Consider the following 16,202-nt stretch of genomic DNA (forward strand, 5'->3'; position numbering starts at 1 on the left):
GTTTACAATTCATCCAGCCCCAGTGGATTAATTACACAACATCCCCTATTATTTTAATAATGGAATCTTCAAAGCAGAGGCTCTTTGTGTCAGTTCATGATTTGGGCTTTATTGCATTAATAAATTCCCTACCGGCCTTGTGTACGCTGCACAGGGAAACTATACTAGGATCAAAGCAAAAACTGTGTTTAAACCTAGCTTGATATAAAGGTGTTAAAGATTATTTGGCCAGTGTAGACAAGGCAATAGATAACTAGGCCAACAGCAAATGACTCATCTTCTCTTGTAGCCAAGAGAGAGATTAACCACAATCTTCTGGAAATACAGTGAATTAACCTTTAAAAGCATGCCCATAAACAAACTAGCTTCTGACATATTTATTATTAAAAGTGAAATGCTATACATACCAAATATCTTCTAACTTAGATCATCCACAGAAAATTGCTTGTTCTGTGGAAAATATCCTGATTTAATTTTAAAAAGCAGCTTTTGAATTACCTCTAATTTCTGTGCAAACATTTTCAACTGACTCGTCGTCAGTCAGTTTTGCAAAGTCTACTCTGTGGTGTTCTTTCAATATTTTTGCTTGAGTGAAATAATCATTTGTATCTCGTGGCTGTATCTCATGCAGGATCATCTGCAAATGACCTGCAGTTTCTAAGTTTTAAATAAGAGAATATTTAAGATAATAATTCATCATTTTGACATCTGTCATTCACAACCCCCCCCTCCACACACACACAGAGACCTTTTTTAGGTACATTACTAGAAAACAGTTGGTTAGTAATAAAAAGCAAATACCTCCCTAATAATCAGTTCTGCCTTTGTTAAGAAAACAGTCTTCCTTCTACTCACTTTGTCATATTTATGCTTCAAACGAATGCTTTCTAAATAGAGTGTGAGAAAATAGGTCCTTTATCCAAGTTAGCTAATGGGTTAAGATTCTGATATTTTAAAATAAAACAACTCAAAGGAAAAAGTCTGTACATATCCAAGAACTTTTAAAACAAAAGAAGTTACTGTTCACTGTTATTTTACAATATCAGACATGTATAACTAAACTCAACTTTAACAAAAATTGGACACAATCCTCAAAAAAGCAGTGCATAATCTGTCACGAAAGAGGTGCGAGGGCTCAAGTAATAATGTACCAGAGCTCAAGCCATTTTTTTTACATTCATAACTAATGCAGCAAGCCCAGAGTTGCCGGGGCTATGAATTGCCATTCCTACAAGTATCAGAGCTCAGCCCTGGCACAAATTAAGAACTGCAAAAAAGTAACCTGGCTGATGACACAGGAGTACTTCACATACATAAATTCAGCAAGATTTGGCCCAGACTTTACAGTCTATATTGCTTAGAGTTCCCTACCAGGGCAGTATTAGTTTTGTGGGGCCATGTGCAAAGGCAGATGCTAACTCAAAGCCTCTACCAATAGCTTTGTATATCTGGCAGGGGTGTGCGACTGCTGGTATCTGGGGAATGGATTTATGTCCTAACTCAGCCTGCCTTAAAGTGGTAACAAACTTATTGCCTTCACTTGTCTCTGTGGGACTCAGAAGGATGGTAGCTGATGGGGAAGATGAATCAGGATGCTGGCCACGAGGGTTAGGGGCTAAGGACAAGAGGAGCTCAAAATGGGTAGGCTGCAGGTACATGCTGGAAGTCCAACAGAGTAGTCTAGTAGGACCAGTCCCAATACATACTGTGTCTTCCTGAAAGGATTTTAAATGCTAATGTATGATTTTTTAAAGTACTTTGTCAATTACAAATATATTACAGACATTTGATTAAAAACTTTGTAACCATTCATAACTTTGGACTTACAACATAATTTGAATGCTTAAATAAAACACTAGCAACCTCAATTATTGCTAAAATGGATTTCATTTACCTGAATCATTATCCATTGGAATAAGGCCCTCTGGCGATGAACTCTGGACAATGGGAGATACTACAGACGAAAGTCTGTATGACATTAAAATAAGCTTTATAACCATCTGCCTCCATTCAGTCATCAAGGTCAAGTTACTTTAAGAAAATACAAACAAGGAATTTAAAAGTAATTATATATTCAAAACTTCAAGAAATAATTGAAGTAAAAATAACATCTGCAATTATACAATTAATTTTAAATAAGATGTTCCATAAATCAGAATTATGAAGTCAGCACCTACTAAAAAAACCCTAAACAGTAAAGAATCCAGGCATTAGGGCAGAGGTTCTCAAACTGGGGGTCGGGACCCCTCAGGAGGTCATGAGGTTATTACATAGGGGGTCACGAGCTGTGAGCCCCCATCCCAGACCCCACTTTGCCTCCGGTATTTATAATGGTGTTAAATATATTAAAAAGTGTTTTTAATTTATTGCGGGGGGGGGTGTCACACTCAGAGGCTTGCTATGTGAAAGGGGTCACCAGTACAAAAGTTTGAGAACCACTGCATTAGGACTATACATTGCTGATCTTATTGTGAATTAGGTGGTATTCTTTAATGTTCTTGTGAAAGGCTGAGACAATTTCACTACTGATTTATCACTACACACAGCAGTATATTTTACTTACTTTAAAGATAACTGCTGCAAAGCGCCAGTTATACAATGTACTCTCCCGTACATTGGGAACGAAGCTGCTGCTTGCAGCAGAGACTTTTCAGCTTGGAATATTTCTCGCTCGAGGTTTGATAACAAATATTTGATTACTAGAATAAAAAGCATAACACAGAAAAGGAAAATTATTTTAAATACATATACAGATTAAGCTTGCCAGCAAGATAAATTACGGTAAATTGCACAGTAATTGTTCTCTTTAAACTTGTCACTGTCCTTCAAGTTCTTGCCCCAACATATTATCCACATTTTTCATTCACTCAGTGTCCAACAATATGCACAATTTGAAATCTTAGCCTAAGTTGACTATTTTCTGTAAAGACTAATGATCAAACACTATCTTCAGACACAATCACACAGCTCACATTGAAGTAAATGGAAGTAACATACACATATTAGAAGGAAGAATTTGCCCTTAAAGAAGGGTTAGTTAAATAACAACCACTTTGGCAGAACATTCAAACTTGGATGACATATAAATCCTTATTTCGGCACTTAAGACAGACAAGTGATTTTCAGTCGTACTTTCCCATCCTTACTACAACATTTATATTGGGGTGGCGCTGAAAGACAACCAACAGGTTGGGCCCAAAACACTGAACTGGAGAGCATCATCACCTCTCTCCATACTCTAGGACAGGGGTAGGCAACCTATGGCACGGGTGCCGAAGGCAGCACGCGAGCTGATTTTCAGTGGCACTCACACTGCCCGGGTCCTGACCACCAGTCCAGGGGGCTCTGCATTTTAATTTAATTTTAAATGAAGCTTCTTAAACATTTTAAAAATCTTATTTACTTTACATACAACGATCGTTTAGTTATATATTATAGACTTGTAGAAAGAGACCTTCTAAAAACCTTAAAATGTATTACTGGCACGCGAAACCTTAGAGTGAATAAATGAAGACCCAGCACACCACTTCTGAAAGGTTGCCAACCGCTGTTCTAGGACAAAGGTATCTATACAGAGGCCCTGTCTACACTACTAAGTTTTGTTGCCAAAAATTGCCTTTTGGCGACAAAACAGCAAGAACGTACACACTACAATGGGACTTTTGTCACAAAAAATGCTTAGTTTTGGCGACAAAAAAAACTTCTACACCACGAGAGACTTTTGTCTTTTCCCCTCCCTTTATTGTCAACAAAGAGCCAGTGTAGACACTGCTGATTGTTTTGTCGACAGAACTGGCTTCAGCCAGTATCCCACAATGCCTGCCCTGATGGCTCTGCTCAGTGTTTTGACCTCTGCTGCCCTGCAGACATGTGCCCCTCCCCTTTCAAAGCTCCGGGAAGTATCTGTGTGCTGCTCCGTTTCAGGAGCAAATCATTGGAATGCTCCTGTTCTGAGATGCACTAGGAATACAGCACCAGACAGACTGGTGCTGCAGGGGGAGGGGGACAGACTGCTGTGCTGCTTTGCCATTCCTCAGCATGGAGAACTCACAGAGCTACTCATGATGCTGCTCTCGGCAGCTCAGGGGGCTGTGGGAGAACTCTGAGAGAATCCCAAGATGTGCAGCAATCAGCTCTTCCTTCCTAAAACACTGCACTGTGGGATACATACTCATGGTGCATTGCTCACCCTATCGGTGATGGTGTCCCCAATGTGGACATGATTTGTCGACAGAGGGAGCAAGTGTGAACACCCTTTGGTGATTTTTGGGTGTCGACAAAAGTTTTGTCAACAAAATGTGGCAGTGTAGACAAGCCATAAATCACAGGTGTCAAAAATACTTTAAAAGACTGAAGTATCTGAGTACCTCAGTATCTAAGACAGACAGATGGATAGCGTTTGTGGCTGGATCCAGCCTATATGATGCATTTGTGGGGCCCACACAACATATGTAGGCTGATCGTGCAAAATCTAAGCTTTTGTTTAAAAAGATTTCTAGCCCTCATAGCTGCACTGAATAAAATGTACCCAACACAGTGCTGTGTGTCTGAGGTTGCAGATCACTTGAAACAATGATTCAGAGGAGTCAACTCCCCTGCCTAATTACTCGGGGGCGGGGGGGGGTTAACTCTAAAGCCTAAAGGCATTTTAAATGTAAATATTATTTTGTTGTTTATTTTAGCACTGGAATGCTGAAGAGGTTAAGACTTAAGCTGACACAGGTCATGGGCAGGCAATTAAGAGTTGCTGCAGAAAAGAAAAAGGAAAAACAGTGGAAGAGACCATGAAAAGAAAAAGAAAAAATGGCAGAAATAGCCGTGAAGCCTAAAAGTGAGCATATTTTCACACTGAGCAATGCAGAGAGCAATGGTAAAGTAAAGCGTAAATAAATAAAAGCTTATTTACTGCATAAAGGATATACTCTGCCATTGATATCTGTGTAAACTGCTCATTGATATCAGTGTGGAATACGGTGTGGATGGAGGGGAGAACGTTGTTCCGAAGTTTTAACTCAAGGCCATATGCAAATAGAATTCAGCCCTCTCCAGAGAATGAGTCGAACACCCTTCCTCCAAGTTAAGAAGATGGGTAAGAAAAATTCTGAAGCACAGCGCAAGAAAAAGATCAGGCCCTTGCTTTGTACCTGTCTTTTACAGTTACAGGGGCAACCACAGGCCATTAGGAATTCAGCAGGACTTCAACAGGAGCTAATGGTGCTTGCCACCACTGAAAAAAAAATCAGGGCTCTTACTACAGGAGTCAAAACATTACTTAAGGTGCTTTTGAGATGCCACGTTTAAAAATTTGGCCTGAGACTATAGGCGATTCTACAGAATTTATGAGAAAGAAACATGCCTTCTACAAATTAAAAATAAATAAAACAAATAAATAAATAAATACTATGAGCGGCCAAGAGCAGTGTGTTAACAAGAAAGCCCAAGCTTTCAGTATGAATAAGGCATAGGCAGTGGAGCATTATACGGCTACATCTAGCGCAGGAGGGCGGGGCCAGTTTTCTGTCCTACAGTACATGGCTGGGGTAGGGGTTAGGACAAGTTGCCATCCCTGCGGTGACCTGCAAGGACTATCAGCTCTCAAACTGTTCTATTTATACCAAGTATAATGCTTAAATCTAACCTAATTTCATAAAAGTTTAGGTGCATTTATTCTTTCCGGAATGCCCATAACAATAGCCAGCAAGAAAATAAGATGGAGGCTTCTAAACAAACAAATCCAAAAGGTTTCTATTCCTCAGAACTAACCAGCTAAAGTGTTCTTTTCCATGGTGCTTGCAGACGTATCCTCATCTATCTGAAATGTATGTGCAACCTGTTGATGTTTTAAGCAGCCATTCAGTAGCCCTTTATGATGCATTAAAAAGTTCAGCAAATATGAGGCAGTAACACAGTCATAGGGTTTGGTACTTATGCTAAGATCCATGGCTGCCTGAAATAAGAGATGTAGATTTTCAGAATCCTGAAATAAAAAAAATACAGGTTCAGTAATTTTCAATATACATTTTTCTTCAGTTTGCATATCAACAGTGCTAATTATTTTAATTCAAACCCTTCTGGGTCTACTTTTCAGTGACTTCACTGGAATGCATTTTCTCACAGGTCTCTCTTTTGTATACCAACTACCTACCGTATGTCAAGACAGGGATTTGCATAAGCACATTTACTAACATTCAGCAAATCTGAAAATAAGACTCTTCACATACCAAGCAGTGCTCAGACACTTCAAACATTATGAAAACAAAACATGTTCTTCTGCATTTTAACTGTGCAGCACACAAAAAAACAATCAAAAACAAAGAGCAGCTGCCCACTGATTTGTTTATACATTCTAAATCAAGCTTTTTCAGGGTAATAAATGGCAAGAATTAAATAAACCAGAATCAGGTTAATCAAGGGACAATTTGCAGACAATAGAGGCAACAGCTTAAAAAATAAATTTAAAACCAGCCACAAAGAACCAGTGTAAGGGAGAGAGACCAAGAGCTGAATTCTAAGATACAACAATAAGTGAGTCAAATGCCTCAGCAATACCCTTCAAAAGGAAGGCATAGCAGGGCACGGATAGTCAATACTTTTCACTCTTTAGTGCCTTCCTTCCTGGGATTCCTTACCTAGTGATGGGCAAAGCATATACTGTGTTCACTTCATCCACCACTAAAATGAAACACCTCAGGGGTGAAGGCAGAAGCAGCTTAACAACACATAGCAACACAATATTTAAAAGCAGAAAGTAACAAGTATCTTTTTTCAACTGATATTAATGGGGGAATTTAGATACTCAGCATATAACCACCCAACTTGGAACTTTGCTAGAACACTCAGGTCATTAACCCTAGTCTATCAGAGCATGCCACAGGATCTTCAATGACCAGAAGTGGTTTGGTCCTCGGGTTTTACGCCTCTTCAGGAAGACAGCCCCTTCAACAACAGTGCCTCAAACATGCTGGAGATTGAAAACTGGCACCTATTAAACCACCCATATCACTAATACTTTCTAATACTTGGCCTGACCCCTCCTTAATTTATGAGATATGATACAATCACAGTACAGGGTCATGCAGCCACAAGTCATTTTCTTAAGGTTCCTTTCCCTTCCTCACTAAATTTTGCTCCTACTCTCCCAACCAATGAGGCAAAAAAGGATATCAGATCAAAAACATATTCTTCATGTGCTACTGTGAAAATGACCATCATATTCTGATCTTCTCCATTTGATGTGTGGTCTGTGTTCTTGATAAAACAATTAAAACGGGAAGTATGATTTTTAGGGAATCCGTATCTTTAAACTAAAATTATGTCATACCTGTAAATCTAACCTATCATGTAGTTTCATAAGAAGTTCAAATGCTAAAACTTTTACTTCCTCAAAAGTGCTGGCAAAACACTGGATTAACGTTTGAACACGGGTAGGATCAATCTCTTGAGCCAACTGAAAGACTGCTTGCGTCTGACCTGTTCAAAGAAACCGATGTCATTATGCTTTGTTATTATCAAATAACAAGAATTTGTATTCCACTTTTATTTAATGGAACTACTGCAAACCTTAAGGGCTTGTCTACATAGTGGGATAATGCATACTATGGGAGTTTGATTTCTAACACACACTAATTTGTTGAGTATTAATTGGTCTATATAGACCCTGCTGATGCGCACTCAATGTTCCCTAGTTAAACAGTTGATGTGAGCCAGCAGGATCTGTGATGTTGCACTCTATATGATTTTATGAAAGTATGCTGATAAGTGTTAACATAATGTAACTAAAATATGCTTCATGCAAAAGGTCTCTTGTAAGGTATCATTACAAAGCTTATCATCTACTGAGGGTGGTCATCCTATTTGTATAAATGTATCACTCTTGTATCAGAAACTAGAAATATGAAATATAACTCAGATGGCCTATTGTAATTATGCAAAGTGTGGGCCATTAATGGGGGTTTGGGATCTTGACAGCTCCCATCAACCAGGACAATTGACTGCAGATGGCTGTTTTACTTGTAAGTCTTCCTGTATACGTGTGTGCTGGCAAGTGGGTAATGAAGTCTTATAGTGACATGTGATCATGTCACCTGAACTGGAATCCATCTTTAACCTGGTGCTTTTCCATTGTAAAGGGGGGGCGGGAACCCAGTGAGGGACAAAGGATCCCCGCCTTATGCAAAAGATATATAAATGGGTGGAACAGAACAAAGGGCGCAGCCATCATGAGAAATCCCCTGCTACCACCTGAGCTGGAACAAGGGCTGGACCAGGGGAAAGGATTGTACCCAGACTAGGAAGGCATCCAGTCTGTGAAAGTAGTCTTGGCACATCAGTTGGCAGCCCCAAGGGGGTTTCTGTGATCCAACCCGTCACAGGATCTACATTAGTGTGCTTCAGAAATCACCACAGTGTGCACCACCCCACAATGGAGACAAGTTCTACGACTGTGTTAAGGCTAAACAGAGTAATGCATTATTTCAATATACAGAGTTTTCCTATCACTACCTACAAATCAGTATGAGTTGTTTAAAAATATATATTTGTAATATAGAAAGCAAGCCCCAGAGAGTACAAAAGGTACTTACCACATTAAAAAAAAAAAATAAAAAAAATTATTCTCATATTCTCAAAGCTCATAGTTGCCAACTCTCACCAAGTTAGCTTTCCTTGAAGCTCTAGCCATGTTACTAGGTGAGAAACTCAGGTTTCATTTAAAAAAAAAAAAAAAAAGTTTCTAGCTGTTATGGCTTTAGAGAGAAGACTGAAAATGTGACCAGACAGCTCTAAAAGCTCAAAACCCAGAAGATAATAAAAAGAATTAAAAATATTTTTTCTTAAAAAAAACCAAAAACATGATTTTTGGGGCTGACTACCCATGACTGACTACTTGGCATTAACAGGAATAAAGCAACAGACTCAAAAGTGAATACTGTTTTGAAAAGCACAGTTTTACTCCTACATATAAGATCACTTAGCTAAATTTTTAATATAGTCCACTCTAAAAACATTGTCTAGTTTCTGAATTCATTAGTCGTTCTACTCTCTTGCTCAAACACTTAGCTTTTTCTATATAATTTTTTACAAACCATTTTAGTTTTAAGTTGGTCATACAATGTAAACACAGATTTTACTAATTTTAAACACTTCAAAACAGGCTCCTATTATGAATACTTTGGAATGATAGTCCTGATACTGAAAGAAAGAATATCTCAATACTTTATCTGCACCAGAACATGAGCAATCACCTAATTAAAAAACATTCACCCTTTTATTGTGCAGTACTCAGAGAACCCAGTATCATTTGAGTCTTTACAAATCTAACAATTTTTATGGTCTTGATATTTTAACTGCAGCATGTTCAATTCCCCATCGTTTCTGAAAACTGCATTTATCATCCTTTAATTTACACTTATTCCAAAATCAGAATTTTCTTATTTTATTGACACCTTCATTTTATTTAAAGAAGAAACAATATAGCAAACTGCACCTGAAGTGTCAATTTTGCAAAACTGACACAGAAATTGAGTACCCAGTTAACCAGGGCACTGTTGTAAGCAAACCCATTTTTAAACTCTACCGTTGCCCCACTATGAAAGTCAAACACCTCACCTTCTGGAGCAGAAAATATTTCTGCCATTGATCCCAGAATAGTTAATGAAGAAAACCTGGTTGGATGGGATGAGCCAGGAAACAGGGCTTCAAAAAGTTTGTCACATATAGATGACATGAAATCCTGAAGATTACAAAAGGCATGTGCTGAGTACAGTTTGTATGTTATGCACATTAACAAAAATGTACTGAGAAATCAGATACAAGATGACACCCATATAGTTCTGCATCCCAACACAGCGGGCAAAAAATTAGAGCTAAGAAAGAAAGAAAGAAAGAAAGAAAGAAAATAGCGCTTTCCAAAAGTGTTTTTGCCCCAAACCAGGAAAAGATTTCATAAAAAATTCCATTGTGGGAAAACCAAACTGGAATTTTTTGGTTTCTCAACTGCCCAGCCTAGAAGGCTCTTCTCAATTTCACTTTAGAAAGTGAAATTGAGAAGAGCCCTCAGGCAGGCAGCTGGATATCCTTCATTTTCATTTTCCTGACTGTGTTATGTGGATTAGTAGTTAATGCTTTTCAAGTGCTATAAAAATGCTAAGTATTATTATTATTATACTTCTTGCAACAGCTCCTATACTTACTTTATACTGCTGTAAAATTGCAAAATGATCCCATTTAGCTGATTCTTTAATTAACTCTTGTTTGGTTTTACTTTGCTCCAGTTTATAAAGTACCTGGGAACTTTCTTGTATTCTGCAGAACAACTTTTAAAACACAAACAAAATGTAGCTGATCAGACACACACTGAAGTATGACTAATAGGATATTTAAACAAAAACATTTGGGCATAGGTTTCAGGTTTAGTTGCTTATAGTTTCAAAAAGCGTACAAGTTCATGCACCATGTAACAATCACACACTATTGACATCATTCCTTGATCCTCCCCTCTCCACCCTGATCTGCCCCCTTCTCCTGCTAGCACAAATCTAGATAACACATCCACCTCCTCCATCCCTGCCACCATTCCTAACCTCACGCCCATTCCCCTCCTCCTCTTCTCTTGCTGTCTCTGGAATGCCCACCCTGTAAAAAGTTCACAGACACTTCTTTATATCTCATTGCCTTCAGCGACTGCATCCTTACAACTCTCTCTTCCTTCTCCCACATCATATACACAGAAGTTTCGTATTTCCTGTCCTCCTCTAACCTTTCCACTTGCTCCAGTGACCTCATCCAACCCCATCTCCTGATTGCTCTCAAATCCACTCTTATCCCCTACCTCAGTGCTTCTCAAGCTATCTGATGTGGGGGACCGGCAATTTTTTTTCCCCCAATGTGCAAGGGACTGGTGCCATATTATTATCTTATTCGACGCTCTTATGAGGAAACTCGCCACAAACTGGCAGCTGATGGCTTGCGGACCGGCACCGGTCCGCGGACCACCACTTTGAGAAGCACTGCCCTACCTTACTCTTCTCCTTTACTTGTCACCCTCCTCTGGTTCTTTCCCTGACAATACTAGCATGCTTTAGTCTCTCTCACCTTTAACCCACTTGCCTCTTCAACTACCACTCCATCTCCCTTTCAACACTAAACTCACTGAACATGCAGTCTACAATCATCATCATCTGGAATTCCTCTCCTCCAATTCCATGCTAGACCCACTCCAGCTTTGGCCCCTTGCACTCCTCTGACACTGCCCTTGCCAAGTTCTCTACTATCCTCTTCATAGCCAAAAGCTCAGAACCAGCACTCGGTCCTCATCCTCCTTGACCTGTCAGACAACTTCAACATGGTCAACCATGCTCTTCTTAAAATCTTGTCTTCTCTTGAATTTCATGACTCTGTCCTTTCCTGTTTCTCCTCCTACTTCTCTACCTATTCTTCCAGCACACCTTTCAGAGGATGCTCCTTCATCCCCTCTCCAGCTTTCTAAGTGGGTTCCACAGGGCTTTGTCCTTGGTCCCCGTCTCTTCTCTTTCAACAGCTTATCTCCAAGTAGTCTCATCTGCAAGCACAAATTAAACTATCTTCCCTATGCTGACAACTCACAGATTATTTTAGACCAGTCTTCTCTGTCCAAACTAAAAATCTCAGCCTGTCTCTGACATCTCCCCATGGATGTCTTGCCATCAGCTTAAACTGAACATGACAAAAACAGTGCTCTTAATCTTTGCCCTGAAGCCCACCTCTCTCTTTCATGCCCAATTTTCTCAGCCATTGTGCACACCACTACCAATGTGCTGGTCATTCAGTCTGTAACCTGGGTGTCCTCTTCAATGCAGTTCTTTCTCTAGCTCTTCACATCCCGGTTATGTCTACATCTTGCAGATTATTTCAGCATAACCCCTCTCAGTTTTAGCTTTTTCTATCCATCCACTCAGATAAAACTCTCCTTCACCTCATGTCTCGATTACCGCAACACCCCTTGACAAATGCAATCTTGCTCTGCTCATATCCATTCAGAATACTGCTACAAAGATCATTCTCCTAGCCCATTGCTTTGACCACATCACCCTTCTTTGAATCCTTCCACTGGCGCCCCTACCCTCTCTTGAGGAAAAGCTGCTTTTCTTCAGTTCCTTCACAGCCTATCCTCACTCTACCTACTTCTCATTCACTAATCGAAATGTCAACTTCCGTCTCTAACTGGATAATGATATCAGCCTCCATCATCCACTTGATAAATTTCCAAACAAGCACCTTTATTGGTTTCTCCCATGCTGCCCCTCATGCTTGAGAAGAGCTCTCCATAAATATAACACATTATCCTCCTCAAAACTCTTCATCAAGTTTTTTGTAGGCATCATGGTACAAAAGTAAGACCGATAACGCACTGATACCACTGACTATAATGTTGACGAATACTGTCTCATTGTTTTCTTGTACTCTCCCAACTCCCTATTACCTTGTATTTAGATTGCAAGCTCTTACGGGCAGGGATCATCTTTTTGTTCTGGGTTTGTATAGTACCTAGCACAATGGGGCCTGATCCACAACTAGAGCTTTTAAGCATTACGGGATCACAAATAGTCCCCATTTTATAACATGCTAAGAGACTTGGTTTTAAACAGCATAAAAATCATAAATACATGGGCCTTAGTACATATTGTTTATTCTCAATGATTACCTTTTTTAGTAGGGAACAAATCTGCTGCCTCACTGCAGGAGACTGGCTGTTCAAATTGTATGTAATAAAAAACTGAATTAGCTGCATCTCCTCCATAGTCAAGATTTCTGTGCTCCGATGAGTTTCACAAAGCAAACCTAAAGCATCAATGCGAACCTACAAAACATTTCAAAGTGAACTGTAGACTTTTTTTGTTTTTACCTGGAATAAATACTTGAGACAGAAAGTTTGTATAATGATACTGAAATAAAACATTGTAAGGCTAACCAAGTCTTCACACTTTAAAGCACAAAAATAAACTTTCTTCATCTACCTGATTATGCTGATGAACTAAACCTTGCTTTACACATCCAATTGATAGTAGACCATCCCTCATGATCTCTCTAAACTGTAAATGTCCATGAGCTCTAGCTGTTCTCAGGCATGCCATCAAGGCTCCAAGAGCACCTCTTGTATTGCAAGAGCCTAAAGAAAGAATTAATAATTTCTGTTTTATTAATATATTACTGGTTGGAATGTCAATACTCTATTTCAGGCATCCCCAACCTTTCTAGTCTATAGGTGACATCCTAAGAGAAGGATCTTCTCCTGGATCCAATCAGGTCCCCCATTCCTTATTCCAAGTACCACCAGAAATGGCTCGGAGAGCCAACAGCAGCAGTTCACAAAACCACTCTGAGAACCACCACTAAACCATGTAGCTACAACAGCACCATAAACCTTTTAGTCACAGCCCATTGTAACAAAAATATTTTATTAAAAGTGAACTACAAAAGTGAACTACTGATTTGTTTCCTCTATAACTTGTTGTGTGCAAGTGTTTATAAGAAATATGGACAAAATATACAGAAATACTGTAGAAACTCTCATGCATTTTATAACTAAAAACTGATAAATAAGGAAACTATTAATAACTATTAATTAACCTAATAAGGCAGGCTTAATTTAAAAAAAATACAAGTAAAGCTAGAGTGACATTTTGGCTTTATGGTGAGGGTGTAAACACAACTTAAAGTGGAGAAGCTCTTATATATGCACTCAGCCATCACTGTAAATTCCTCTCAGCTATGCGGAGAGCAATTAAGGAAAGCTTGGAATTTCTCACCCTGCCTCTCCCACTTATTACTTCTAAGACAAAAACAGAAATCATTTCTCTACAATTGCTGCAGCTTATCTAAACATCTGAACTATAAATATTAAGTTTATTTTCTTACCAATATTAGCATCAGCTGAAGCCTGAAGAATTTTAATCATGTAGCTCAGACTGTCAGGGCTACATTTCAGCAGTTTTGGTAAATAGTAATCTATTACATAAGTAGTTTGGTCAGGATTTCCTTCACACAATATTAAAAGAAGAGGAGATACCCATGTGTCATGCCAGTGGTTAATCCAGATGTTTTTTTGAAATGCAGATATTAGATGACTCTTGTGATTTATAAACATGGTTTCCAAAAGATCACTTGCATAAGGTGCAAGAGACTGATCACCCATTACATCCAAGATTTGCGCTGGGATTGTTCTATCCACTGTTAAAATATTTTCAACACCCACACACTCCACCAGACAGCCAAGTGAAGCATATTTCCCTTTAACGTGCCATTCTAAACTTAGCAAGCTCTCTGTCAACATTGAAAAGAAAGGGTCTGATTTTACAACAGATCCTTTAAGAGTGGCTTGGTGTATCCGCACGATATTCTTGAATATCAACTTGGCCTGGTGTCTAACAGCATCCAAAGGATGTTCCCAATGCGTGTACACGTATTCCAGCAGTTTCCCAGTTGTGTTGGAGTTTCCATTAAGACTGCTCTTTAGATTTTGGGAGCTTGATTCAAGGACATCCAGTGCTGAATTAGTCCAAATAGCTAAGATTCTAGATAAGGACACTGCCATATTGGATTCTTTTAATCTTTAAAAGAAGAAAGAAAGAAAAAATCTGCAGTATTCCCATTTGTCATTATCCACTCAGTATTACTTATTAAATATTGCTTTACATTTTTAAAGCACTAAAAACATTAATTCATAACATCCTCCTCCGCCTTCCCCTTAGGCAAGTAAGGAAACAGTGACCACACATTGTAGGTGGGAAAACTGAGGTTGAGAAAAGACGGTTACTCACCTTTGTAACTGTTGTTCTTCGAGATATGTTGCTCATATCTATTCCAATTGAATGTGCACGCGGCGCGCGCACACCTGTCGGAAGATTTTTACCCTAGCAACACTCGGTGGGTCGGCTGGGTCACCGCCATGGCGCCGGATATATACCCCTGCCGACCCAACGGCCCCTCAGTTCCTTCTTGCCGGCTACTCCGACAGAGGGGAAGGAGGGCGGGTTTGGAATGGATATGAGCAACACATCTCAAAGAACAACAGTTACAAAGGTGAGTAACCGTCTTTTCTTCTTCGAGTGCTTGCTCATATCCATTCCAGTTAGGTGACTCCCAAGCCTTACCAAGGCGATGGGGTCGGAGTGAGATGTTGCAGAACGTAAAACTGCTGAGCCAAAAATTGCATCATCTCTGGATTGTTGTACCAATGCGTAATGTGACGCAAAGGTGTGAATCGATGACCAAGTAGCTGCCCGACATATCTCCTGGATGGGAACATGGGCCAGGAAGGCGGCAGATGAAGCTTGAGCCCGGGTAGAATGGGCGGTGAGGTGGCTAGTCGGAACATGAGCCAAATCATAGCAGGCGCGGATGTAAGACGTCACCCAAGATGAAATTCACTGGGGGGAGACTGGCAGGCGGTCTGCCACTGCTACAAAGAGCTGAGGTGATTTTCGAAAGGGTTTTGTTCTTTCGATATAAAAGACGAGAGCCCTGCGGACGTCTAGGGAGTGCAGCTGTTGTTCCCGATGCGACGAGTGCAGCTTCGGGAAGAAGACCGGAAGGAAGATGTCTTGATTGACATGAAAGGCGGACACCACCTTAGGGAGGAAGACGGTGTGTGGTCGCAGCTGTACTTTGTCCTTATGAAACACTGTATACAGGGGGTCCGCTGTCAGGGCCCAAAGCTCGGATACTCGCCTTGCCGAAGTAATAGCAACAAGGAAGTCTGTCTTCCAGGAGAGGTACAGCAGCGAGCAGGTGGCTAGTGGTTCAAAAGGAGCACCCATAAGCTTGGCTAGAACCAGACTGAGGTCCCAGGTAGGGGTAGGGCGTCTAACCTGCGGGTACAAACGTTCCAAGCCCTTGGGGAACCTTGAAACCATGGGGTGAGAGAAGACTGATCGGCCGTTCTCCCCCGGGTGGAAGGCGGAGATGGCTGCCAGATGCACTTTTATGGAAGAGACCGCTAGGCCGTGTTCTTTCAGGGACCAGAGGTAGTCCAGGACAGTAGGAACTGGTACCTGCGCGGGGACAGTGTTACGTTGAGCGCACCAGCAGGAGAAACGCTTCCACTTGGCCAGATATGTCAACTTAGTGGAAGGCTTCCTACTGCCCAAGAGTACCTGTTGGACCAAGGCAGAGCAGCATAACTCGGATCGGCTTAACCACAGAGCAACCATACTGTGAGGTGAAGA

General features: G+C 40.3%; 1 protein-coding gene across 2 annotated transcripts in view; it reads right to left on the reverse strand.

Moving 5' to 3' along the window:
• The window catches only part of THADA (THADA armadillo repeat containing), a 338,022-nt gene that overhangs the window by 293,613 nt on the left and 28,207 nt on the right, over nt 1–16,202 (reverse strand). For both annotated transcript variants that reach the window (XM_045011459.1, XM_045011458.1), the window contains 10 exons: nt 13,894–14,585; nt 12,993–13,144; nt 12,680–12,835; nt 10,191–10,313; nt 9,607–9,730; nt 7,322–7,470; nt 5,764–5,977; nt 2,564–2,699; nt 1,895–2,031; nt 499–657 (listed from right to left, as the gene is read on the reverse strand). In XM_045011459.1, the coding sequence (XP_044867394.1) occupies nt 499–657; nt 1,895–2,031; nt 2,564–2,699; nt 5,764–5,977; nt 7,322–7,470; nt 9,607–9,730; nt 10,191–10,313; nt 12,680–12,835; nt 12,993–13,144; nt 13,894–14,585 (2,042 nt within the window). The remainder of the gene's footprint in view (nt 1–498; nt 658–1,894; nt 2,032–2,563; nt 2,700–5,763; nt 5,978–7,321; nt 7,471–9,606; nt 9,731–10,190; nt 10,314–12,679; nt 12,836–12,992; nt 13,145–13,893; nt 14,586–16,202) is intronic.

The sequence above is a fragment of the Mauremys mutica genome, chromosome 3 (genome assembly GCF_020497125.1).
Source record: "Mauremys mutica isolate MM-2020 ecotype Southern chromosome 3, ASM2049712v1, whole genome shotgun sequence".
In the NCBI taxonomy this organism is placed as follows: domain Eukaryota; kingdom Metazoa; phylum Chordata; order Testudines; family Geoemydidae; genus Mauremys; species Mauremys mutica.